The 23,450-nt window shown below is 59.1% G+C and overlaps 1 protein-coding gene across 1 annotated transcript; it reads right to left on the minus strand.

The window, feature by feature from the left end:
- Window positions 1-505: 505 nt before the first annotated feature.
- Window positions 506-22,112, minus strand: IL12RB1 (interleukin 12 receptor subunit beta 1). Its single transcript, XM_045585815.1, has 16 exons — window positions 21,980-22,112; window positions 20,554-20,616; window positions 19,578-19,704; window positions 18,664-18,836; window positions 16,574-16,713; window positions 13,593-13,626; window positions 12,775-12,900; window positions 11,710-11,792; window positions 10,339-10,582; window positions 7,946-8,113; window positions 4,129-4,260; window positions 3,333-3,488; window positions 2,888-3,022; window positions 1,990-2,086; window positions 1,598-1,679; window positions 506-925 (listed from the first exon to the last, which is right to left on the minus strand). Exons 1-16 carry the CDS (start codon window positions 22,038-22,040, stop codon window positions 593-595), a joined length of 2,154 nt encoding a protein of 717 aa, XP_045441771.1. The 5' UTR covers window positions 22,041-22,112; the 3' UTR covers window positions 506-592.
- Between the last annotated feature and the right edge of the window lie 1,338 nt (window positions 22,113-23,450).

Consider the following 23,450-nt stretch of genomic DNA (forward strand, 5'->3'; position numbering starts at 1 on the left):
GTTCAGTAAACCATTCGGCCCGCGATTTAGGCTGGATTTTAGATTTTGGCCCCTTCTCTGATTGAGTTCGACACCCCTAGGCTAGAGCATCAGCCTGCAGACTCAAAGGTCCCAGATCCGTTTCCGGTCAAGGGCATGCTCCTTGGTTGCAGGCACATCCCCAGTGGGGGCGTGTGCAGGAGGCAGCTGGTCGATGTATCTCTCTCATCGATGTTTCTAGCTCTCTATCCATCTCCCTTCCTCTCTGTGAAAAATCAATAAAATATATTTTTTAAAATAAGCAGCCCTGTCTGGTTTGGCTCAGTGGATAGAGCGTCGGCCTGCGGACTGAAGGGTCCCGGGTTCGATTCCGGTCAAGGGCATGTACCTTGGTTGTGGGCACATCCCTGGTGGGGTGTGTGCAGGAGGCAGCTAATCGATGTTTCTCTGTCATCGATGTTTCTATCTCTCTATCCCTCTCCCTTCCTCTCTGTAAAAAATTAATTAAAAAATATATATATATTTTAAAAGCATTTAATCAGCAGCTGCTGTGACGTCCACCGTCAGTCTCTCTGTCCTGTCCATGAGAGGAGGTAGAATCCTCTTTTCCCCTTCAGGCCTCCAGGCCCATCTGCCGAGGGCCGGCAGACCCGGGACTGTGCGCTGGATCTCCCAGGAGCGGGGACCGTCCAGCCGCCCGGGCAGAGCTGCCCTCCTGACCGGCCTCGGGGGGTCCTGGCCCCTGCCTCCCGTCCTCCAGGGACAGCTCTGCGTCCTGGGCTGGCTCGAGGGCGCCCCACGGCAGCTCCGTCCGGTCCGGGAGAGGGCCGGGCGTGTGCAGGTCAGCCACCTCGCCTTTTCCGCAAGGCATGGTCACCACCAGGGCCTCCTTCAGGGCCTCTTCCTCCTCCTCCTGGAAGTCCGCCGGGCTGGTCCACTGCCAGGCCTGGAGAGGGAGGGCGGGGGGGAGGGGGGAGAAAAGGGGGGCAGAAGAGGGGGGGCTGTGGGCTGTTTCCCACCCCACTGGCTTCATCTCTAACACTTGAGGCCCATTGGGAGATCCACTGGAATGACCCTCACTTCTCTTTGGGAAATCACGCTGCTGTCCTCGTAGTTGATGTGATTGGGCCTGTGACTCTGGCCCAGCCAATCAGAGCACTCCAGCCTCCAGGCGAGCTGCAGGCTCGGGGATGGGTCACATGGCCCATGCTGAGCCAATCGGTGATGGCCCTGGGAGTTTTGCTCCAGCCAATGGGGGAAATGGACACTCTCTCCCCTGGGGGGAGACGTGTGCAGGGAGGACAGGACGGCAGCGACGAAGCCACAGTTCCTGGATCCTGCCATGCCAGAAGCCCCCACCCTGGGATTTTTCATTTTTTATTTTTTTATTTTTCCTTCAGGTTCCCTTTCGGTCCAAGTCACTCTGAGTTGCTTCTGCTACTAGGACATGGCGTTTTCTCTCTGGGCCTCTGCTTTCCCATCTGTGCAATAGGGCAGGCTGTGGGAGTCCCTGCCTTAGTGAGCGGGAGAAAAATAAAATGAGCCAATCCTCCCGCAGAGCCCTTGCCCAGCATCTAGACCCATGAACAGGACCTAGGATTCCAGAAGGAGCCCTTACCTGCTTCCCCTGGCTGCTGGGAAACTGCACCGCGGTGCTGGCACAGGGCGTGGGCAGGGGCGGGCACAGGTGCGGCCAAGCCCTGGAGAGACGGGGGCCAGCCGGTCAGGGGAGCAGCGGGTCTGTCTGTGCTCCCTGTTCTGGGTTCTGACTTACATTTTTGTCTTCGTTGGGTTACAAAGGCCGTGAGGCTGTGGACCGGGAGGGCAGGGCAGGGGTCTGACAGGCCCGGGGTCACACCTCGCTCTGCCCCCCTGCTGCGTGCCCTGACCCTCTAGGCCTCAGCTTTCTCGTCTGAGCACCCATCTCTGCGTGGAGTGAGGGTGTTTACTGTTCCTGTTCCTGTTCTTGTAGCTGCTGTGGGGACCGTGTCCGGGAGCGGCCGGGGTTACCTGTTCAGGCTGAAGTACCCAAGCACGCCCAGGAGGAGGATGCTGAGGAAGCTGCCCAGGGAGGCGAGGAAGATGGACAACTCTGAAGGCGGGTCATCTTGGGAGGAAGAGAGCGTGGGTTGGGGGGGGGCCCTCCTGCCTCTTGTCAGGGAGGGAGCTGGGGGGGGTCAGGCCCTCCATCACCTCCCTGCTGACCCCGGCACACCACCGGCCCCACTGTGCCTCAGTTTCCCTGTCTGTGGCATGGGAGGCCGGCAGGATAACGGCCTGGCACACAGGAAGTGCTCTGCGGCGCCCCCGGGCCCGAGACTGATGATGGGTCCTGTCCAGGTTTCCCTGCGAGGACCGCAGGCAGGGTCCGTGGCAGGAATAGGGATCATTTTTGTCTCCAAATCTCCCACGGGGACAACCCCCAAGACAACGGAGCCCAGAGCCCAAACTTTGTGATGAGAAGGACCCTCACTCATTCATATGCATTCCCGTGCTGCCCCCATACCAGCTGGAGGAGGCGGAGCCAGCCACAGACACCCCCACCCATTCCCAAGGCGTCGGGAGGGGCAGCTGCCGCTGGAGGGTGCCCAGAGGGAAGCACGGAAGGCTTCCTGGAGGAAGAAGCTTCTGCACTGGGTTTTGAAGGATGAATAGGAGTTTGGCAACAAAGAAAACAAATATTCCAGGCGTCTGAGTGGCCCTCGTGGGCAAGGCCACGGGAGTGTGAGAGAGGGTTGGAAGGGGGAAGCTGCAGGAGACGAGGTGGGTGGAGGCGGTGGGGGCAGATCAGGCCGGGACTCTCTCCTGCAGGAGGTGCATGGAGGGCAGGGCTGCTCGCGGACTCACGTGGAGTGGGGTACTGCATGCTGGGTAACACCTGGGCCCCGCCCCGCGCCCCCCCCCTCACCTGTGCGGAAGCGCTGGGGCTGGCTCCAGGCGCCCCGCAGTGTGGCAGTGTCTGCTCGCACCTGCACGCTGTGGGCAGTGCCGGCCCGCAGGCCAGCCAGCGTGGCCTGGGTCTCCGTGGCGTTCACCGGCAGCTCTGCGGGAGGAGGCGGCCGTGGGCCCAGGGACCCCGTTACCTCCAGGAGGCTGGGCTCGGGCAGCGGGGTGTCCCTGGTCCACCGGCCGGGCTGTCACACCCGGTGGGAGGGGAGCCGCTGAGAGGAGGGCGGGGCTGCCGCTCAAACACCGGGCACTGTGAGAGCCGGGCCAGTGCCTCCGGCCGCTCTGGGCAGTCACGGCCGAGTCCAGGTATCGTGCGTTATTGGGAACCAAGGCCCGAGAGGGCGGGGAGGGGCCCGGGATCACAACGCGAGGCAGGACTCAGCCCAGCCTCTTGCTCCGCATACCGGTCACCTGGGCGCTGTCCTCATCCCGACAGCGGACCACGTACTTCTGCAGGACGCCCGGGCAGGAGCTCAGCGGCGACGGCGTCCAGGCCACAGACACCCAGTCCGGGCCGACCTTCTGCACCGAAACCTGCTGCGGGCTCCCAGCCTCCGAGGCTGCAACCAGCGTCATGGCCACGGTCAGCTCCAGAGCCCGGCCAGCACCTCCACCCCCTGCACAGCCCAGGTCACCGTGGCTGCAGGCCCCGGCTCCACCATGAGGGCACGGCCACGCCCCCTCTCTGAGCTCCGTGCTCTTGTCTATAAAACTAGAGGCCCGGTGCCTGCCCCCTCTCACAGTCCGGGAGCCTTCAGGGCTGGGAGGTGACCCGGCGACAAGGGGAAGGCGATGCCCCCATCACACCTCTGCTGCTGCCACTGCCGGCAGCGCAAGCCTCTGCCGGCCCTGGTTACCTGAGCCTCAGGCCGGCCCTGGGCAGCTGGGGGGCTGAGGGGGCTGTGTGCCGCCATCTTGTGGCTATGGGTGTTGCCATCTTTGAGGGCAAGGCAATCAATTAGCATATTCCCTCCTTATTGGCTCTGGGCACCACCATTTTGTGATGGTGTGATGGTCAATTAGCATATCCCCTCTTTATTAGATAGGATGGAGCAATGCCTCCTGGTGTCTTAGGAGCTGACTGCGCTGGCTCCACATGTCCGGCTTGGGCCAGGGCCGACACGCAGGGGGTAACTCCAAATGCGTATTCCTCCTCCTGGCTCCCGCGGCCGCTGCCGGGTCTCCAGGGAGACCACTCACCATTGCCCTCGAAGTGGTAGGTGGACAGGACGGTGGACCAGGAGGTGGGTTTCCATGGCCGTGCCGAGGAGAAGATGGTGATGCGGTAGCACGCCGAGGGCGCCCTGGAGGCCCAGCTCCAGTGCGGGGCTGCTGGGAGGAGGAGCGAGGCCAGGCCAGTGGGCAGGGGGTTCCCACCTCCGCGCCTCGCACGGCTGCGCCCTCTGCCGGGGACGCTGAGAGCCGTGGTCGGCAAACTGCGGCTCGAGAGCCACATGCAGCCCTTTGGCCCCTAGAGTGTGGCTCTTCCACAAAATACCACGGCCTGGGTGAGTCTATTTTGAAGAAGTGGCGTTCGAAGAAGTTTAAGTTTAAAAAATTTGGCTCTCGGAAGAAATTTCAATCGTTGTGCTGTTGGTATTTGGCTCTGCTGACTCATGAGTTTGCCGACCACTGGCCTAGAGCTCCCCGACTCCTACTCCACAGCCTTTGCCCCAATGTCCCCTCCTCCAGTCCCTCCCTCCGCTGCCAACACCCCCACTCCCCAGCCCCTCCAGCCCAGCCAATACCCCCCCCCGGCAGAGTCTATGCCCCCCCCAGCCCCTCCAGCCCAGCCAGTACCCCCCCCCCTGCAGAGTCTATCCCCCCAGCCCCTCCAGCCCAGCCAGTACCCCCCCCCCTGCAGAGTCTATCCCCCCAGCCCCTCCAGCCCAGCCAATACCTCCTCCCCCCCGGCAGAGTCTATCCCCCCCAGCCCCTCCAGCCCAGCCAATACCTCCCGCCCCCGGCAGAGTCTATGCCCCCCCAAGACCCTCCAGCCCAGCCAATACCTCCCGCCCCCGGCAGAGTCTATGCCTCCCCCAGACCCTCCAGCCCAGCCAATACCCCCCCAGGCAGAGTTTATGCCCCCCCAGCCCCTCCAGCTCAGCCAATACCCCCCCAGGCAGAGTCTATCCCCCCCCAGCCCCTCCAGCCCAGCCAGTACCCCCCCCTGCAGAGTCTATCCCCCCAGCCCCTCCAGCCCAGCCAGTACCCTGGGCAGAGTCTATCCCCCCAGCCCCTCCAGCCCAGCCAATACCTCCCCACCCCCCGGCAGAGTCTATGCCCCCCCCCCAGCCCCTCCAGCCCAGCCAGTACCCGGGCAGAGTCTATGCCCCCCCCAGCCCCTCCAGCCCAGCCAGTACCCTGGGCAGAGTCTATGCCCCCCCCAGCCCCTCCAGCCCAGCCAGTACCCCGGGCAGAGTCTATGCCCCCCCCAGCCCCTCCAGCCCAGCCAGTACCCTGGGCAGAGTCTATGCCCCCCCCAGCCCCTCCAGCCCAGCCAGTACCCGGGCAGAGTCTATGCCCCCTCCAGCCCCTCCAGCCCAGTACCCCGGGCAGAGTCTATGCCCCCCCCAGCCCCTCCAGCCCAGCCAGTACCCTGGGCAGAGTCTATGGCCCCCCCAGCCCCTCCCGCCCAGCCAGTACCCTGGGCAGAGTCTATGCCCCCCCCCAGCCCCCCCAGCCAGTACCCGGGCAGAGTCTATGCCCCCCCCCAGCCCCTCCAGCCAGTACCCGGGCACAGTCTATGCCCCCCCAGCCCCTCCAGCCCAGTACCCCGGGCAGAGTCTATGCCCCCCCAGCCCCTCCAGCCCAGTACCCGGGCAGAGTCTATGCCCCCCCCAGCCCCCCCAGCCCAGTACCCCGGGCAGAGTCTATGCCCCCCCAGCCCCTCCAGCCCAGTACCCGGGCAGAGTCTATGCCCCCCCCAGCCCCTCCAGCCCAGTACCCGGGCAGAGTCTATGCCCCCCCTAGCCCCTCCAGCCAGTACCCGGGCACAGTCTATGCCCCCCCCAGCCCCTCCAGCCCAGTACCCCGGGCAGAGTCTATCCCCCCAGCCCCTCCAGCCCAGCACCCGGGCAGAGTCTATGCCCCCCCCAGCCCCTCCAGCCCAGTACCCCGGGCAGAGTCTATGCCCCCCCCAGCCCCTCCAGCCCAGCCAGTACCCTGGGCAGAGTCTATGCCCCCCCCAGCCCCTCCAGCCCAGCCAGTACCCGGGCAGAGTCTATGCCCCCTCCAGCCCCTCCCGCCCAGTACCCCGGGCAGAGTCTATGCCCCCCCCAGCCCCTCCAGCCCAGCCAGTACCCTGGGCAGAGTCTATGGCCCCCCCAGCCCCTCCAGCCCAGCCAGTACCCTGGGCAGAGTCTATGCCCCCCCCCAGCCCCTCCAGCCAGTACCCGGGCAGAGTCTATGCCCCCCCCAGCCCCTCCAGCCAGTACCCGGGCACAGTCTATGCCCCCCCAGCCCCTCCAGCCCAGTACCCCGGGCAGAGTCTATGCCCCCCCAGCCCCTCCAGCCCAGTACCCGGGCAGAGTCTATGCCCCCCCCAGCCCCTCCAGCCCAGTACCCGGGCAGAGTCTATGCCCCCCCTAGCCCCTCCAGCCAGTACCCGGGCTCAGTCTATGCCCCCCCCAGCCCCTCCAGCCCAGTACCCCGGGCAGAGTCTATCCCCCCAGCCCCTCCAGCCCAGCACCTGGGCAGAGTCTATGCCCCCCCCAGCCCCTCCAGCCCAGTACCCCGGGCAGAGTCTATCCCCCCAGCCCCTCCAGCCCAGCACCCGGGCAGAGTCTATGCCCCCCCCAGCCCCTCCAGCCCAGTACCCCGGGCAGAGTCTATCCCCCCCGCCCCTCCAGCCCAGCACCCGGGCAGAGTCTATGCCCCCCCCAGCCCCCCCAGCCCAGTACCCCGGGCAGAGTCTATCCCCCCAGCCCCTCCAGCCCAGCACCCGGGCAGAGTCTATGCCCCCCCTAGCCCCTCCAGCCCAGTACCCGGGCAGAGTCTATGCCCCCAGCCCCTCCAGCCCAGCACCCGGGCAGAGTCTATCCCCCCAGCCCCTCCAGCCCAGCACCCGGGCAGAGTCTATGCCCCCCCCAGCCCCTCCAGCCCAGTACCCCGGGCAGAGTCTATCCCCCCAGCCCCTCCAGCCCAGCACCCGGGCAGAGTCTATGCCCCCCCCAGCCCCTCCAACCCAGTACCCGGGCAGAGTCTATCCCCCCCGCCCCTCCAGCCCAGTACCCGGGCAGAGTCTATGCCCCCCCCCAGCCCCTCCAGCCCAGTACCCCGGGCAGAGTCTATGCCCCCCCCCCAGCCCCTCCAGCCCAGTACCCGGGCAGAGTCTATGCCCCCAGCCCCTCCAGCCCAGTACCCGGGCAGAGTCTATGCCCCCCCCCAGCCCCTCCAGCCCAGTACCCGGGCAGAGTCTATGCCCCCCCCAGCCCCTCCAGCCCAGTACCCGGGCAGAGTCTATGCCCCCCCCAGCCCCTCCAGCCAGTACCCGGGCAGAGTCTATGCCCGCTCCAGCCCCTCCAGCCAGTACCCGGGCACAGTCTATGCCTGCTCCTCTCAGAGGCTGGGAGCTCTCTGAGGGACAGGCTGAGGCTAAAGCTTCCTGAGGCCCCAGCCAGGCCAGGCAGGAAGTGGGGGCGCGAAAGGCTGCCTAGGCCACGGGGCACCCCCTCTTTCCCTCCAGAGGCCTCGTTACTGTGTCACAGCATCCTGCCGCTGCCACCTCCTCTGATGAGGGTGAATGTTTAAGAAACACCCTGAACGTGAGACTCATTAGCCGCCGGTGCCACCTGCCGGGCGGAGCCTGTCACCACCCCGGTCCCCAGCGGGAGGCTCCAGCCTGTGTGAGGGGGAGGGGGGACCCCCCGAGGCGCGGCCTTTCCCCTCCGCTGTGTCCTTCAAGCCCATGGCCAGGCTGTCAGGCCTCGGACACCGGCCACGTGCAGCCCCGCAGGACTGAGCTGCCCGGCGCTCCCATGGAGGAGCAGGCAGAGGGCAGCCGCCAGCCTGGCACCTGTTCCAGAGGAGTCCGGGTCGCTGGGCTCGGTCAGGGTGCAGTTGGCAGGGCTCTCGTCCTGGCCCAGGGGCTGCCACTCAATGCAGTAGGTGAGGCCGGGGGTCCCGGCCGGCCAGCTCATGGTGGTCCCGTTGGCTCTGGCGCTGATGTTCAGGGCTCCGGGCTCTGCAAGGAGGTGGGGGGGGGGGCACCTCAGAACAGCCGCCCCGGTCTGCCCGCCACCGAAGCCCCTGGAGCCCCGCCGCCTCTTGCCCAGCTCTGCCCCGGGGCCCACACTGGGGGCTGCGGGGGGAGGGGGGAGGCTGGGCACAGAGGGGCCAGAGGGGCTGTTTGGGTAAGCTGACACCCCCATCAGTGCCATTGGACTGACGGACTCCCTGCACCAGCCCGGTGGGCGTCTCCTGCTCCAGCAGATGCCTGGCCAGCCCCCACCCACCTCACCCAGTTGTGGGGGCGGGGGGGAGCTGAGCAGATCTCAGAGGCCAAGGACACGCCCGCTCAGTCGCTCAGTCGCCTGGGCCCATCGCTCCCATCCCCCAGAGCGCGGGCACCGCAGCAGCCTCAGAGAGGCGGGCGCTGCTTCCGAGCACCAGCTGTGCCCCAGGCCAGTGCCACGGACTTTACAGGCACCACTCTGCTCCAGGAAATGGGACCACGATTACCCCAATGATAGAGAAACTGAGGCTCAGAGAGGGAGAGCCACCAGCCCGAGCTCACACAGCAAGGCCACGGCCCAAACCAGGCTGTGCCACCCTGGCAGGTGACTTCACCTGCCGGAGCCTCGGTTGTCTCAGCTCTGAAACGGGCATCATTGTAGCAGCCCTGGCTCACAGGGTTGTTGGCTGCTCGACAGGCCACGGCCACGGCCACGGCCACGGCCACGGCCACGGCCACGGCCACGGCCAGGGCAGGCGGAGCCGAGCGAGGCGCTCGCCTCAGGCATGACATTTAGGGAGGAAAGGAGGAGAACTCGGTCATCGAGATAAACGCTGTCTTCACACAATCTTTTTTTAAAAATCAAAATGAATGCAAAAGTGTGTGATGAGCACCAGTCACAGCCACAAACGGTGGAAGCAGCCCAATGCGGGTCAGTGGGAAAGCAGTCAAACGGCATGTGGTCCTCCCACCGCGGAGCACTGCTCAGCCGTCCTTCAAAAAGGACTGAGGCACCGACAGGCGGCGGGGGAGCGTGCTGAGCGTGAGGAGGCAGCACAAAGGCCACCTGGTATGCGATTCCGTCCACAGGGAATGTCCAAACAGGCAGACCCCGGCCACAGAAAGTACATGAGTGGCTGCCAGGGGCTGGGGGAGGGGGACAGGGAGCCACTGCCAGGGGATGTAGTTTCTTTATTTTTTGGGGGGAGGGGAGTGGAAATGTCCTGGAATTAGAGGTGGTGGTTGCACAACATTGTGAATGCAATAAGTGCCACTGGACGGCACATGTTAAAACGGTTAATTCTGCTATATGAATTTCACCTCAAATTTTATATATATTCTATATAATAAAATCCTAATATGCAAATAGACTGAGCAGTGGAATGACTGCAGAATGACTGGTGCTATGATGCGCACTGACCACCAGGGAGCAGACGCTCAACACAGGAGCTGCCCCCAGCCTGCAGGCCAAGACGGGTGGTTGTGGCAGGGAGCAGGGCCTATGAGCATGCAGCGCCAGGCCAACCAAGGTGGGTGCCAGTGTGGGCCCCCCAATTGCCTGGCAGGTGGCCCCACAGATCAGCCCTGATTCCAGCCATGCCTAGGAACCCTACCTCCACACAAATTTTGTGTGCTGGGCTTCTAGTGTATACACACACACACACACACACACACACACACACACACACAAACACACACACACTCTAGAGGCCCAGTGCACAAAATTTGTGCACAGGGGTGGTCAGTGTGTGTCATAGCTACCAGTCGAACAGTCATTTAGTTTTTTATACATATGTATATATGTATAATGTATATAAAACAAAATATCAAGATTTTAAATGAAGATAGAATCAACCTTGTACTCGCATGACCCTGATTCATTCACCACATCCTGACCCCAGCTCTTGTCCCCATAAAACTTGATTTAAAAAACAGTTAGCCTGGGCTGTCGTTTGCCAATGAGAATTTTTTTTTAAATATTGCATTACAACATTATGGGTTTCCTCTCATTTGAGTCTTCTTTTCCTGAGAAATTTTTCCTGAGAAAGAAGACTCAAATGAGAGAAACCCTGGAAGCAAAGGAGTCTCCGTATCTTGATTCCTGGCTTTTGACACACCCCTGAGTTAGACGCCCCCTTAGACGCTGTGCCTCCTCCCCTCCCCCTCGTCCCGCTAGGCTCAGAGCAGGTGCTCCCTCCCAGGGCCCTCCCTGCCCTCCCTGCCGGAGGAGTCACCTGCGTGCGTGTCGGCCGGAATGTGCCAGGACTGGCTGGGGCCGGAGCCAAAGCGACTCCTGGGGACGAGGGTCAGGTTGTAGGCGGCCCCCGAGAGGCTCAGTGTTCTCTGCAGGTGCAGGGTCAGGTTCCTCACAGCCTGGGTCTTGCACGGACAGGACAGCATGTGCAGCTGCAGCTCGTAGGTCACCTGGGCGCCGGACGCGGGCCCCCGGCAGCCCTCAGGGAGCCGGAGCCGGGGCAGCTGTAGGGAGCGGGAGAGACGGCCTGTGGGATCTGCACACGTTCATCGTCCTCGTGGGCCGACATCAGGGCAGCGCACAGACAACCAGAACACAGACTCGCCCACAGGCCACAGCCCGTGACACAGGCCAACAGGTCACAAATAACAACCCCAGGCCAGCGAGGCATTCTCACCCAGTGCGCGCTGGCTTGGTTTGTTTTGTGTGTGTGTGTGTGTGTGTGTGTGTGTGTGTGTGTGTGTGTGTTTGGGGTGGGGAGGGGTAACGTGGAAAAACCCACTGAGAGCCAGGGGAAGAGAATTTCCGTTTTTGGACCCCGTGACCTCAACCCTGGAAATTTTTCCCGAGAAAGAAGATTCAAATGAGAGGAAACCCTGGAAGGAAGGAGTCTCCGTGGGGACTCATTGTGACGGCCCCCGGGCACCCGGCTGAGCCAGTGATGGTGACATTGGTCACGCTTTTCCCGACTCAGGCTGTTAGAGCTGAATTCTTTGTCCTCGCCCGATGGTTTTAGAGAGAGGGGCAGGGGGAGAGAAACATCCCCGTGTGAGGCAGAAACATCCACCTATGGCCTCCATGTGCGCCCCAACTGAGGACTGAACACTACACCTAGGTGTGTGCCCTGACGGGGAATCGAACCCACAACCTTTCGGTGTATGGGACGGCACTCCAACCGGGCCACACCGGCCGGGGCAGGTGAGACATTTCCCCTCCGTGCCTTAGTTTCCTCCTCTGTGAAATGGGGTTAGACTGTCCGTAATAAACGGGCTGTTTGGGGGGATTTCTAAAAAACCATCTCCCACGCAGACCAACGTAATTGATGGCCTTCCAGGGCCCACTGGGAGCCCCCACCATCTGTTCCCCTGGTGGCCGCCAGAGGGAGCTGTGAGCACCAGAGCCCAGCCACATCCTCCTCCGCTCACACACCCTCCCTCCGAGGCTCCCCAGTACCTTCCAGTTACCCCACCTTTCCCCAGTCCCTGCCACCTCCACGTCTAGTCTCCCTCCACCTCCCAACTGTGAACCACCCTCACCCCCAATCACCCATTGCCCCCCACCCCCGTCTGCCCCCCAGTCTCCCCTCTCCCTCCCCCAGGCCCTGCACACAGCCCTGCGGGAGCCTCCTTACCTGCCTCTGCAGGGCCACCTGCCTCCTCCCGTTCCGGCCCAGCGGCTTCACCAGGAGCAGCACCTCGGGCTGCGGAGGCGGTTCTGGCAGAGACAGAGACGGGGACCTGGAGGCTGGGCTGTCCTTCCTCAGCCTCCTGCAGGCCCAGGAGGGAGCCTGAGGCGTCTCCTTCCCCTTCCCTCCCAGGAACACGGAGGGGGATTGACGTCCCACAGCGTGAATGTACGCAATGCGATGAGCAGAATGTGTGAAACGGTGCGTCTTATGGTGTGTGCTCTTCACCACATTTAAATAAAACACCAGAAAGCTATTCTTAAGAGTTCTTTCCCAGCAGATGTGCCATTGGGAAGGAGGGAACCCTCAGGCAGGGCTGAGGACAGATGCTGACGGTCACCCCATCCCACCTCCCTCCCCACCCCTGCGGGGGGTTTGGGCAGGGGTTGGGCAGGGATGGGGGTGGGGGGGGAGGGAAACATCTCTCCTGAGCTGCCCAGGCTCCAGATGCCTGTGTCCAAATGCCTGTGTCATTTGGGAACATATCCTCCCGACACAGCCCCTGCACCTGTCTGTTCCTCGTGGGACTTTAAAAGACACAAACCGCCCTAGCCAGTCTGGCTCAGTGGATAGAGCATCGGCCTTCGGACTGAAGGGTCCCGGGTTCGATTCCGGTCAAGCGCACCTGCCTGGGTTGTGAGCTCCATGTCCAGCATGGGGCATGCAGGAGACAGCCAATCAGTGATTCTCTCTCATCATTGATGTTTCTCTCTCTCTCCCTTCCTCTCTGAAGTCAATAAAAATATATATTTAAAAATAAATGAATGACAAAAACCAGCCAAACTGGAAGGAGAAGACTGACAGATGTTTTCTTTTCAGATTGTGGATTCACCACAACTTACAAAGGGAAACCCCGCTCCCTGCCCCCCACCCCCTTAATGAAGTTCACCGATTTCTCCCCCTGCCTCATTCAAACACCTGTCATCTGTTTCCCACACTCGCTGCCTCAGTTCTAGCGCCCGCTGCGTATGTCTCACGCCTGCCCCTCTTCCTGCGGCTCCGCACGCTCACCAGGGGGCACGCACACGGGGCTGCTCCAGTTGCTCCAGGGACCGGGCAGGGCGCCCGGCCCCAGCTGCCGGCGCCTCAGCTGGACTTCCTGGGCTTCGTCTGTCTCCAGCGGGCAGAGGCACCGCTCTGGGGGAAAGAGGTCAAGCATCAGACCCAGGGGCTGTCCCCCGTGGGGGGTGCAGTGGGCATGGCACGGGCCGCTTAGCCATTGTGTGCACTTATGGAGTGCCAACTGTATACATGCACTTATTGGGTGCCGATTGTATACACGCACTTTCTAAGAGCCAACTGTGTGCCAGGCCGTGAGGATATGGTAGGAACGGGCCATGACCTGTCCTCTTAGGGTAGGGGTGTCGAACTCAATCAGAGAAGGGGCCAAAATCTAAAATCCAGCCTAAATCGCGGGCTGAATGGTTTACTGAACAGTCATAAACTGTCATTGTGATGGAAACGCAGCGGAGTGCAGTGATGACAGCGCGGTGCGGGCCACATTGCAAGGCCTGGCGGGACGGATTTGGCCCGCGGGCCTTGTGTTTGACACATGTGTCTTAGGGCCTCAAGGATCATCTACTTCTTTCTCTGTCCCTGGTTCGAGTCCCAGCAAGGCCACCCCTTGTGATGTGACATTGGCCTATGGCTTCTCACACCCACCCATCCCCAGCCTTTGTTTTCTCACCTGTAAAATGGGACTAACTCAATACAGAACCACAGGGCAGACCCATGGGTATACAATGCACTTAGCCCTTGGCCGGCGCACAGTAGGCGCTTGGTTAATGATACTCTGCTGCAGCTGCTGCTGTTACTGTTCTTATGCTCACCGAGGCCAGCATCATCCTGAGGTCCGCAGTCACCCTAGGGCAAGACCAAATTTACATATCGTTTCACATTTTGGTGCTGAAAAATACTGGCTCTAACATTATTAGCAAAAATATTGTGCATTTGTTATTAACATGTTACTTAAAAATATGACTTTGCTAAGTGCAGGAGGAAGCCCTGGGGCGGGTCCAGAGCAGAGGTGTTCCCGGGGGAGGGAGCGGCATCCAGTCGTCTCGGGGGTCTGGCTCACAGCCCCGGGCCGGAGCATTGGGTCAGGGAGTGAGGAGGGAAGCTGCCAGAGGTTCTATGGGAGCTCCTGGTGTTTATTTTTAACTTTTCTGAAAATCTAAGATGAACCCAATTTTAAACATTCATAAAAGAATTGTTTTAGGAGACAAAATGTATTTTATAATTTCCTAAAAAATATATTTTAGGAGGCAAATCCCATCTGTCTGTAGTGTTGGGGATCAGATAAGCCCTGTCCCACATGCCCAGGGCACCCTGGGAGGTTCCCGCACCCCGAGCCTCAGTTTCCTCACCTACAAAGGGGTGTGCTTAGGGGGCTGGAGATAAAGCACAGAGAGAGAGAGATCCCTCCCCATCAAGGATCCATGTCACTTGCTGCGGCTGATTCAAACCTAGGCATCTGATGGGGAAACTGAGGCTCAGGAGGGACACAGCATTTGGAGGGAAGATGGAGCTGAAGCCGAGGCAACTTCCTGGGGCCCTCAGGATGCTCCCAGTCTGAGGGAGGAGGAGACTGGCCACCATTCAGAGGCTGGGGGCCTCTGTCTCCCTCACACTTGGAGCTCCCGGGGGACTGGGTCTGGGCTGAGGGTCCTTGCAGGTGCAGGCTTGTCTGGCTGGGGCAAGGGGACTACAGAGCACAAAACAGACAGAAGCTGAAGAATGAATGGAGGTGCAGAGCAGACACACAGATGGCCAGCCGGTGCGTGAACATATGCTCAACATCACTAACCACCAGGGAAACGCCAATCAAAGCCACATCGCTTATCACACCTGTTGAAATGGTTAAGCGACGACGAGAGATAATAAATGCTGGCGAGAATGTGGAGATCGGGACCCAGTGCACTGCTGATGGGCTTGTCCACAATGGAAATCAGTGTGGACGTTCATCAAAGAATTAAAAACGGAACTACCATACAGGCCAGCAATTTCACTCCTGGGCATTTATCCGACAGAAACAAAACACTAACTCGAAAAGACACGCACCTCTGTGTTCACTGCAGCATCATTTACAATAACCAAGACATGGAAACAATGAGACCCTGTCCATCGATGAATGAATAAAGAAACAGTGGCCGAAACCGGTTTGGCTCAGTGGATAGAGCGTCGGTCTGCGGACTGAAGGGTACCGGGTTCGATTCCAGTCAAGAGCATGTACCTTGGTTGTGGGCACATCCCTGGTGGGGGGTGTGCAGGAGGCAGCTGATCGATGTTTCTCTCTCATGTTTCTCTCTCATAGATATTTCTAGATCTCCCTCTCTGTAAAAAAAAAAAATCAATAAAATATATTAAAAAGAAAAAGCAGTATATACTGAGTGGCTAGATTATTATGATCTCTGAATGCATAATAATCTGGCCACTCAGTATATATATATTAGAGGCCTGGTGCATGAATTCATGCATGGGTGAGGTCCAGCCAGCCTGGCCAGGGGGAGGGGACATGGACAGTTGGCCGGCCTGCCTGCTGGTCGAACTCCTGATGGAGGAGGCACTTTCATATTAGCCTTTTATTATTATATATAGGATATACACTGAGTGGCCAGATTACTATGTGTTCAGAGATCATAATAATCTGGCCACTCCATGTATAACCTACAATGAAATATTAGTCAGCCATAAAAAAATAAGGAAATCTTGCCATTTGACAAAACTTGAGGGCATTGTACTAAATGAGATAAATTAGACAGAGAAAGTCAAAACCACATGGTCTCACTTATATGTGGATCCCGAAAAACACAAAATAGAAAACCAAATTCACGGATACAGAGAACAGGTAAGTGGTTGCCAGAGTAAGTGGGGGCGGGCGGGGGGGGGGGGGGGTAGGAACAGTGGTGGAAGATGGTCAAAGCTACAGACTTCCGGTGACAGAGGAGTCGTCATGGCGATGTGATGGGCAGCATGGGGACATAGCTGATAGTAATACCGTATCGCGTGTTTGGAAGCTGCTAGGAGTGTAGACCTTACAAGTTCTCATCACAAGGAAGAGAAAATCTGTAACTAATGTATCGTGTCAGAAGTTAACTAGATTTATTGTGGTGGTCCTTTTGCAATGTGTACAAATATCGAATCATTATATTATACACCTGAAACTATTAATTACAATATAATGTTATTTGTCAATTCTCTCTCTCTCTCAATTCCTATTGATGAGAGAGAGAGAGGAAGGAAGAAGGAGAGAGAAATACCACACATACTCCCTGAATGGGGATCCAACCTGCAGCCTGGTATGTGCCTTGACTGAGACTCGAACCCACAACCCTTCAATGCACGGGATAGCATTCTAACAACTGAGCCACACCAGGCAGAGCACATCTCAATTTTTAAAAAAGGAGGGAGGGCGGGAGGGAGAGAGAGAGAGAGAGAGAAGAAGAAGGGATGTGTGGAAGGGCAGTTCCTGGGAGAGGGGGCCCAGCAAGTGGAGGAAACTCCCGGTGCAGAGGCCGGAGGCTGGGAGTCCAGGCCTCTCAGGAGGGGCCGGAGGGAGCGGGAGGCAGTGAGGGCCCCTAGGGCTGGCCGGGGACAAGGATGCCCCCCCCAGTCTCCCCCGGAGGCAGTAGGGAGCCCGGAGGGGTGCGAGCAGGAGGTCGCAGTCAGAGCTGCTCTCAGAAAACCCTCAGAGGCTGCACACGGGGCGGGTGGAGGGGGCGGGAGGGCACCGGAGGTGGAGCTGATGGCGCGGACTAAGGGGGAATGTGCCAGGCAGAGGCCTGTGCCCGCCCGCCCGGGGAGCACTCACCAGCTTCCACGGGCCGTCCGGCGTCCGGCGCCGGGCCTGCACCTCGGCGCCGTCCTGGCGGGCCGGGGGCTCCCACTCCAGGCGCAGCTGCCCGGCTGCGAGGGACACTCTGAGGTCCTCGGGCGGCGGGTCGTATTTCACTGGAGGCCGAGGCGGGGGTGGGGAGGGGAAGCGACGTTTTGTGAGCTGCTGGTCCCCGACGTTCCAGAAAACCTGCGCGCACCGCCCCAGCCCGGCCAACAGAGCCCCCAACACAAACCGGGGACCCCCCCGCCGCCTAAGCCTAGAATTCTATGAGTCAGGGAGTCAAAGTGTATACACAGCATCCTGGCAGTGAAGAAACCTTTAAAATATTAACACCCGCGGCCGACGAGGCTGTGGTGAGACAGCCAACTGCTCACACGAGGGTAATTAATTCTGTTTTCTGGAGGGAAACCTTACTAACTTTTTTAGGCCCACTTCGAGGAGCTGGCCTAAGGAGAGACATCCAGCATCATGCCGTACCCGGTTCTACCCCAGGACCTTTGCACGTGCTGTGGCACACGACTCCACACTTCTAACCTTCCTTCCTGCTGGGTTCCTTTATCCTCCAGGACTCAGCCTGAGCTGGAGGCAACACCCCGACCTCCCAGCAGTTTCTCATCCTGTGTGCTAATCACACCCCATCCAGCATCCATCTGGGAAGGCAGAGGCAGGGCCAGGGTTAGGGTGAGGCAAGCGGGGCAAGGTGGTACAGACACAGGGTTGGATCCTGTCTTTATCGAAAATGTTGATATTTTGTTCATCATGGAATTTCATATTAATTTTGGTTTTTTAAAAGGCTGCGTTACCGCTGAGGGCTTTTGGCAGCCCCTGAGAATGTTGTACCCAAGGCGGTGCCCTTGCTGGCCTCGTTCTAGCCCCAGGCCCGGGCGGCGACCCCCTCTGGCCTTGCCCATGGCCCCTGAGGCTCAGGGTGGCACACAGGAGCAGCATCACAGCTGCATGCTGAACGCATGCTGTTGCCCGCTGGTGTGGCTCAGAGGTGAGCGTTGACCCATGAGCCAGGAGGTCACCGTTCGATTCCCGGTCAGGGAACATGCCCGGGTTGCAGGTTCAATCCCCAGTAGGGGGCGTGCCAGAGGCAGCCGATCAATGATTCTCTCTCGTTATTGATGTCTCTCTTTTTTTATTCTCAACATTGATGTTTCTCTCTCTCTCTCCCTTCCTCTCTGAGATCAATAAAAATATATTTTTAAAGATAAATAAACACATGTTATTGACTCATGAAAAACAAAACAAAACAAAATAAAACAAAAAAACAACAGTTTGCCGAAACTGGTTTGGCTCAGTGGATAGAGCGTCGGTCTGCGGACTGAAAGGTCCCAGGTTTGATTCCGATCAAGGGCATGTACATTGGTTGTGGGCACATCCCCAATAGGGGGTGTGCAAGAGGCAGCTGATCGATGATTCTCTTTCATCGATGTTTCTAACTCTCTATCCCTCTCTCTTCCTATCTATAAAAAATCAATAAAATATATTTTTAAAATAAATAAATAAAATTAAAAAAACAACAGTTAAAAAAACCAACAAGGTCTGGCACCATTACAGAGTCAGGGAGAAACCAAAAGCAACCTGAGTATCCAGCAGTAGGGTCAGGGTCAGGGTTAGAGTTAGGGTCAGGGTCAGGGTTAGGGTTAAAGTTAGAGTCAGGGTCAGGGTCAGGGTCAGGGTCAGGGTTAGGGTCAGGGTCAGGGTCAGAGTCAGGGTCAGGGTCAGGGTCAGGGTCAGGGTCAGGGTCAGGGTCAGGGTCAGGGTCAGGGTTAGTTAGGGTCAGGGTCAGGGTCAGGGTTAGTTAGGGTCAGGGTCAGGGTCAGAGTTAGGGTCAGAGTCATCAGGGTCAGGGTTAGTTAGGGTCAGGGTCAGGGTCAGGGTCAGGGAGCCATGAAAGACTCTGCCAAGTCGAGCGACAGTGTTTGATGTGTAAGTGGCTGGAATTTTCGAGCCCTTTGCCAGGGCCCCAGAGTCCCCCCAGGTCCAGGCTTGGGGACCAGAGGCGTCTCTGTGTGCGGGAAGGGCTCTGGGAAGAGGAGAGGAGAGCGGGTGCTGACCGGAGGAGCGGTATAGGATCAAGGTGACCTTGGGCGACGTCTCGGTTCGGTTGGCGGCCCTGGATTCCACCCAGAGAGTGACGTTGTCGAGCACAGGCACGCCGTCCTGGTCGGAGAACTCCAGCCTGGTGGCCGCGCCCGCCGAGAAGTAGCAGCAGTGCCCGGGCCTGAGGCTGGGGGAGGAGGGCGTTGGTGCTGAGGCGGGGGTCCCAGTGGATCCCAGAAACGTCTCCGCCCAGCAGGCAGCAGACATCACATCCCCACACCCTCCTCTGCCCCCGGACCCCCCTCCCAAGCCTGGGGCTCCTTGGAGATCGGCCTGAGATCAGGGGGGCTTGTGGGACCCCAGGTCTCCCAAAAGGAGCTTTCAGAAAGAGAAGGAAAAATGAGCCGAAACCGGTTTGGCTCAGTGGTAGAGCGTCGGTCTGCGGACTGAAAGGTCCCAGGTTCGATTCCGGTCAGGGGCATGTACCTTGGTTGTGGGCACATCCCCAGTAGGGGGTGTGCAAGAGGCAGCTGGTTGATGTTTCTATCTCATCGACATTTCTAGCTCTCTATCTTTCTCTCTGTGAAAAATCAATAAAATATATATATTTTTTAAAGTTTCTAAAAAAAAAAAAAGAGAAGGAAAAATGAATGATGGGAGAGTGGATGGACGAACAAACAAATGAGTGAGAGGGTGAGGACGAAAGAAGAACTAGAGGGGCCCTGATTGCTGCCCAGTTTGGATGCCCACCCACGCTCACCCCTCACAGCTCAAAGCTCCTCGCCCTCCCCGCTCAGAGGAGAAACTGAGGCCCAGGAAGCGGCGAGGACCGGCCCTGGGCCGCGATCACGCATCTGAGGGCGGGAGCAGCGGGGCAGGAGCCCGGGAGGAGGTGGTGAGGGCTCGGGGCCCGGGGACGGGTCCTCACCAGAACCTCAGGAAGTGGCTGACTCCAGCCGCGGGACCCTCATACTCCCAGGAGCATTCGTAACAGCCATCCAGTGTCCGGTAGCAGCTCAGGCCCCTGGCACCTGCGGCCAAGCCCGGAGGAGGCCCTGGAGGTTCGAGAACAGAGTAGGGGAGACGTCTCTGTGCCACTCAGCCTCAAGAGGAGTCTCTGTGACATTTATGAAATCCGGCATCTCCAGTCTGAACAGCCAGCTCCCTGCACCCTCCTGCGCTTTCCCTTCCGCCTCCTGCCATCTCCGCTGCTCCCCTGCCCCAGCCACACCAGCCTGCCTCCTCCTGGGCCCTCAGATGCCGCAGGCTCACTCCCACCTCAGGGCCTTTGCACGAGCTGCGCCCTTCCCCCAGATCTCGGCATTCCAGCTTTTCCTTCAGGGTCACCTCCCCCACAACCAGCCAACCGGAAGCAGCCCGTCCCCCTCCATCCCGCAGCCCGCTCTGGGCAGGTCACTGTGGGCAGTATGTGCATTGATTGACCTGCTGTCTACCTCCTGCGGAAGGCTGTGACCCTCGGAGGGCAACTGGGCCAGCAGCTGATTCCTTCCTGTCTAGGACTGTGTGTGCACACAGTCTGTGCTCTGTAAACATTTCTTGAACAGAAGACTGGATGGCACACCTGCTCAGGGGAGGACCCCCCCCCCTGGGGTGCGTTGTAAGCCTAAATAACCCAGCAGTGCCTGCCGGGGAGGGGATTAAAAATTCAAAACATTTAGCAGATACTCTGCCCCACCGCGGATCCGTCTGGAGCCTGCGGCCCTGCCAGGAAGGAGCGGGGCTCAGAGCGGTGATGGCTCCGGGACACGGAGCTTGGTGAGGACAGGCTGGCAGGCTGGCAGGCAGGAGTTCCCAGGACCCCCGTGGGCCTGGGTCTCGGCTGGCAGGGGAGCGGAGGGAAGGGCTGCCAGGGGTCCGCATGCCGCAATGGAGACTGCCCCAACCTGAGTCTGCGTTCTGGTAGGGCGGGTCCTGGAAGCTGCACCTGCTGGCACCACAGGCTTCGGCTGTAAAGACAATGAGGAGATAATGACAGGCCCGGCTTTCACTGCTTGGGGAGAGGGGCCCAGCCCGGGCGTGGCCAAGTGGCCATCCACTCCCTTACCGCTTTTTCATCTATGCACCCACCCCCTCATCCACCTATTCATCTATTCCTCTGTTCACCCATCCACCCATCCATCTATTCCTCTATCCACCCATCCACCCATTCATCTACCCAACTCTTCATTCATCCATCCATTCATTTATCCATCCATCCACCCATCCATCCACCCACCCAACTCTCCATCCATCCATCCATCCACTCATCCACCCATTCATCTATTCCTCTGTTCACCCATCCACCCATCCATCTACCCAACTCTCTATTCATCAATCCATTCATTTATCCATCTATCCACCCATCCACCCATCCATCTATCCACCCACCCACCCAACTCTCCATACATCCATACATCCATACATCCATCCATTTATCCATCCATCTCCCTACCCAACCATCCACCCATCCATCTATTCCTCTATCCTCCCATCCATCCATCCATGCATACATACATCCACCCATGTCTCCAACCATCCATCTATCCATCCATCCATCCACCCACCCACCCATCTCCCTACCCACTCATCCACCCATCCATCTCTCAGGCTGCTCCTCAAAAGCAATCCAGGGTCTCCTAGTCTCCAGCCCTGCTGACACCCAGAGCCCTGAAACCTTGCTAATCCCCAGTCTACAGAGAGGAAAAGTAAGGCACAGAGAGGCAAAATGTTGCCCGAGGTCACACAGCAGCAATAGCAGAGCTGGAATAACGGCTGGCGTGACTCAGTGGTTGAGCACTGACCTGTGAACCAGGAGATCACAGTTCGATTCCTGGTCAGGGCACCTGCCTGGGTCGTGGGCTCGATCCCCAGTGTGGGGCGTGCAGAGGCAGCCGATCAATGATTCCCCCTCATCATTGATGTTTCTATCTCTCTCCTCTTTTCCTTACTATCTGAAATCAATAAAAAATATATAACAAAACAAAACAAAAAAGTGTCCAAACCCAGTCATCCCCAGGAGGTTGGGCCCCTTCCCACGGATTCCACATAATCCTCTCTTAGGCATATCTATCATACACACACTTGCTCATTATCCCTTCCTTGGCGATTTCCCATCAATCTATGGGAGGTGGGACCATTCCACATGAGACAGAATCAAGACTGAAAGGGGAGATGCCCACGTCTGACCCCAAGAGCCGTGGTCACTGACCATCCGTGTAACAGAGAAAGGAAAGCACAGAGACACAGAGCCAGCCCTGACCAGGTGCTGGGCCCTCCACACACACGTCCCCCTCCCCCACCCCCTCCAGTGAGACAAGAGTGGAAACTCACCGCACTGCCAGGGGAGTGAGAGAAAGAGGAGAGGGACCAGGATGGCCACTCGCCACGCCATTGGGTCCAGGCAGGGCCGGTGGCCTCCGAGAGCTTCTGTGCTGCCAGCGAGACCCCAACGGCCCTGCCCTCACCCCAGAGCACTTTGAAGCTGAGCCAGAAAGAAGAGTAAAAAGGTTAAAAAAAAAAAAAAAAAAAGTTAGGTGTCATGGCCCCTCCCGGGAGAGTCAAAACGAAAGAGAAAGCCAGGAAGTCAGCTCGGTGGTGGCCGTGGCCTCATGCCGCCACAACCCACTTTGGGGGCAAGTCAGACCCCGGTTCCTGGTCTGGGGCTCTGTTCTGCTGGCCCCGGACCCAAGCTGGACCCCAAGTGCGAGTCCCCAGGGTGGCCGTGGCCAGATCCCTGGGCCTCTCCGGGCAGCCTCTGGGCCTCAGGAGCTGAATGCAGTCCAGTGTCCCGGCCTGTCTCAGGTCGCTCTCCCAACATATTTGCTGTACACGGAGCCCCCCAAAATGCTCACCTCCCCATTTCCCAAACTCCAGCCTCAGGGCACCCAGGCTCTATGCTCTCTGAGTCTCCTTGCTTCTTCTAGATTCAAATTAGTCTTTCGTCTGTGTCTGCTTCTTGGCCTCTGGGGGGTCTCAGGGTTTCACCCTTTCTCCCCACTGTCATCAAAGACCCGAATGTCCATGGGGAAGATTCATGCTACTACATGGGCAAACCTCAAAAACACGGCACTGAGTGACCGAGCCAGACACAAAAGCCACGGGTACGGTTCCGTTGGTGTGAAATGGCCAGAACAGGCAAATGCACAGACAGAAGGCAGAGGAGTGCGTGCCATGGGCTGGGGGAGGGAGCACCCCCAATGCTCACAGGCGGGGTGGGGTGCTCTTCGGGTGACGAAATGTTCTGGAACTAGGCAGAGGTGCTTGTTGCACAACATAGTGGATGTGCTAAATGCCACTGAAATGCACATGTTAAATGGTTTGATTCGTGTTGTGTGATCTTTAGCTAAAAAAAATAAATAAATAAAATGTTCCGGAAGCCCAGTGGGACTGAGGAGCAGGGGGAGGGTCTCTGCTAGGGGAGAGTGCCCGGGGGAAACTGAGGCCCCTTTTCTGAGGATCTCAGTCCCGAGGGCCAGCGGGGCCAGCCAGGGTCAGGCGCCCAGCAGGCCATGAGCTCAGAGCCGTGGGAACAAAGAGGCAGTGTTCCAGGCCTGGCACAGTGGGGACGAGGACCCTGTGACCCCATACAGTGTCCTCGCCGTGCAGTGGGCCCGGCGGGCGGAGTGGATTCCAGGCACTGATGTGTGAGGCCGGGGGGAAGGGCAGATACAGAGATGGAGACAGGGATGGAGAGAAACATAAAAAAGGTGGACGAGATGGTTGGAGAACCATCAGGCAAACACATGGAACCCCCTCCTGACAATCCCAAGACACCCCCCACCCCACAAGGAGATGCCATCAT

The sequence above is a fragment of the Pipistrellus kuhlii genome, unplaced genomic scaffold (assembly GCF_014108245.1).
Source record: "Pipistrellus kuhlii isolate mPipKuh1 unplaced genomic scaffold, mPipKuh1.p scaffold_m20_p_21, whole genome shotgun sequence".
Lineage (NCBI taxonomy): Eukaryota > Metazoa > Chordata > Mammalia > Chiroptera > Vespertilionidae > Pipistrellus > Pipistrellus kuhlii.

What these genes read in the sequence shown, in the direction of transcription:
- IL12RB1 (XM_045585815.1), bottom strand. Translation starts at nt 22,040, where the DNA reads ATGGCGTGGCGAGTGGCCATCCTGGTCCCTCTCCTCTTTCTCTCACTC. An exon ending in AGCCACTTCCTGAGGTTCTG is followed by an intron (nt 18,837 to 19,577) that starts GTGAGGACCCGT and finishes CTCCTCCCCCAG; the next exon opens with CCTCAGGCCCGGGCACTGCT. An exon ending in GGACAGCGCCCAGGTGACCG is followed by an intron (nt 3,023 to 3,332) that starts GTATGCGGAGCA and finishes CTCCTCCCGCAG; the next exon opens with AGCTGCCGGTGAACGCCACG.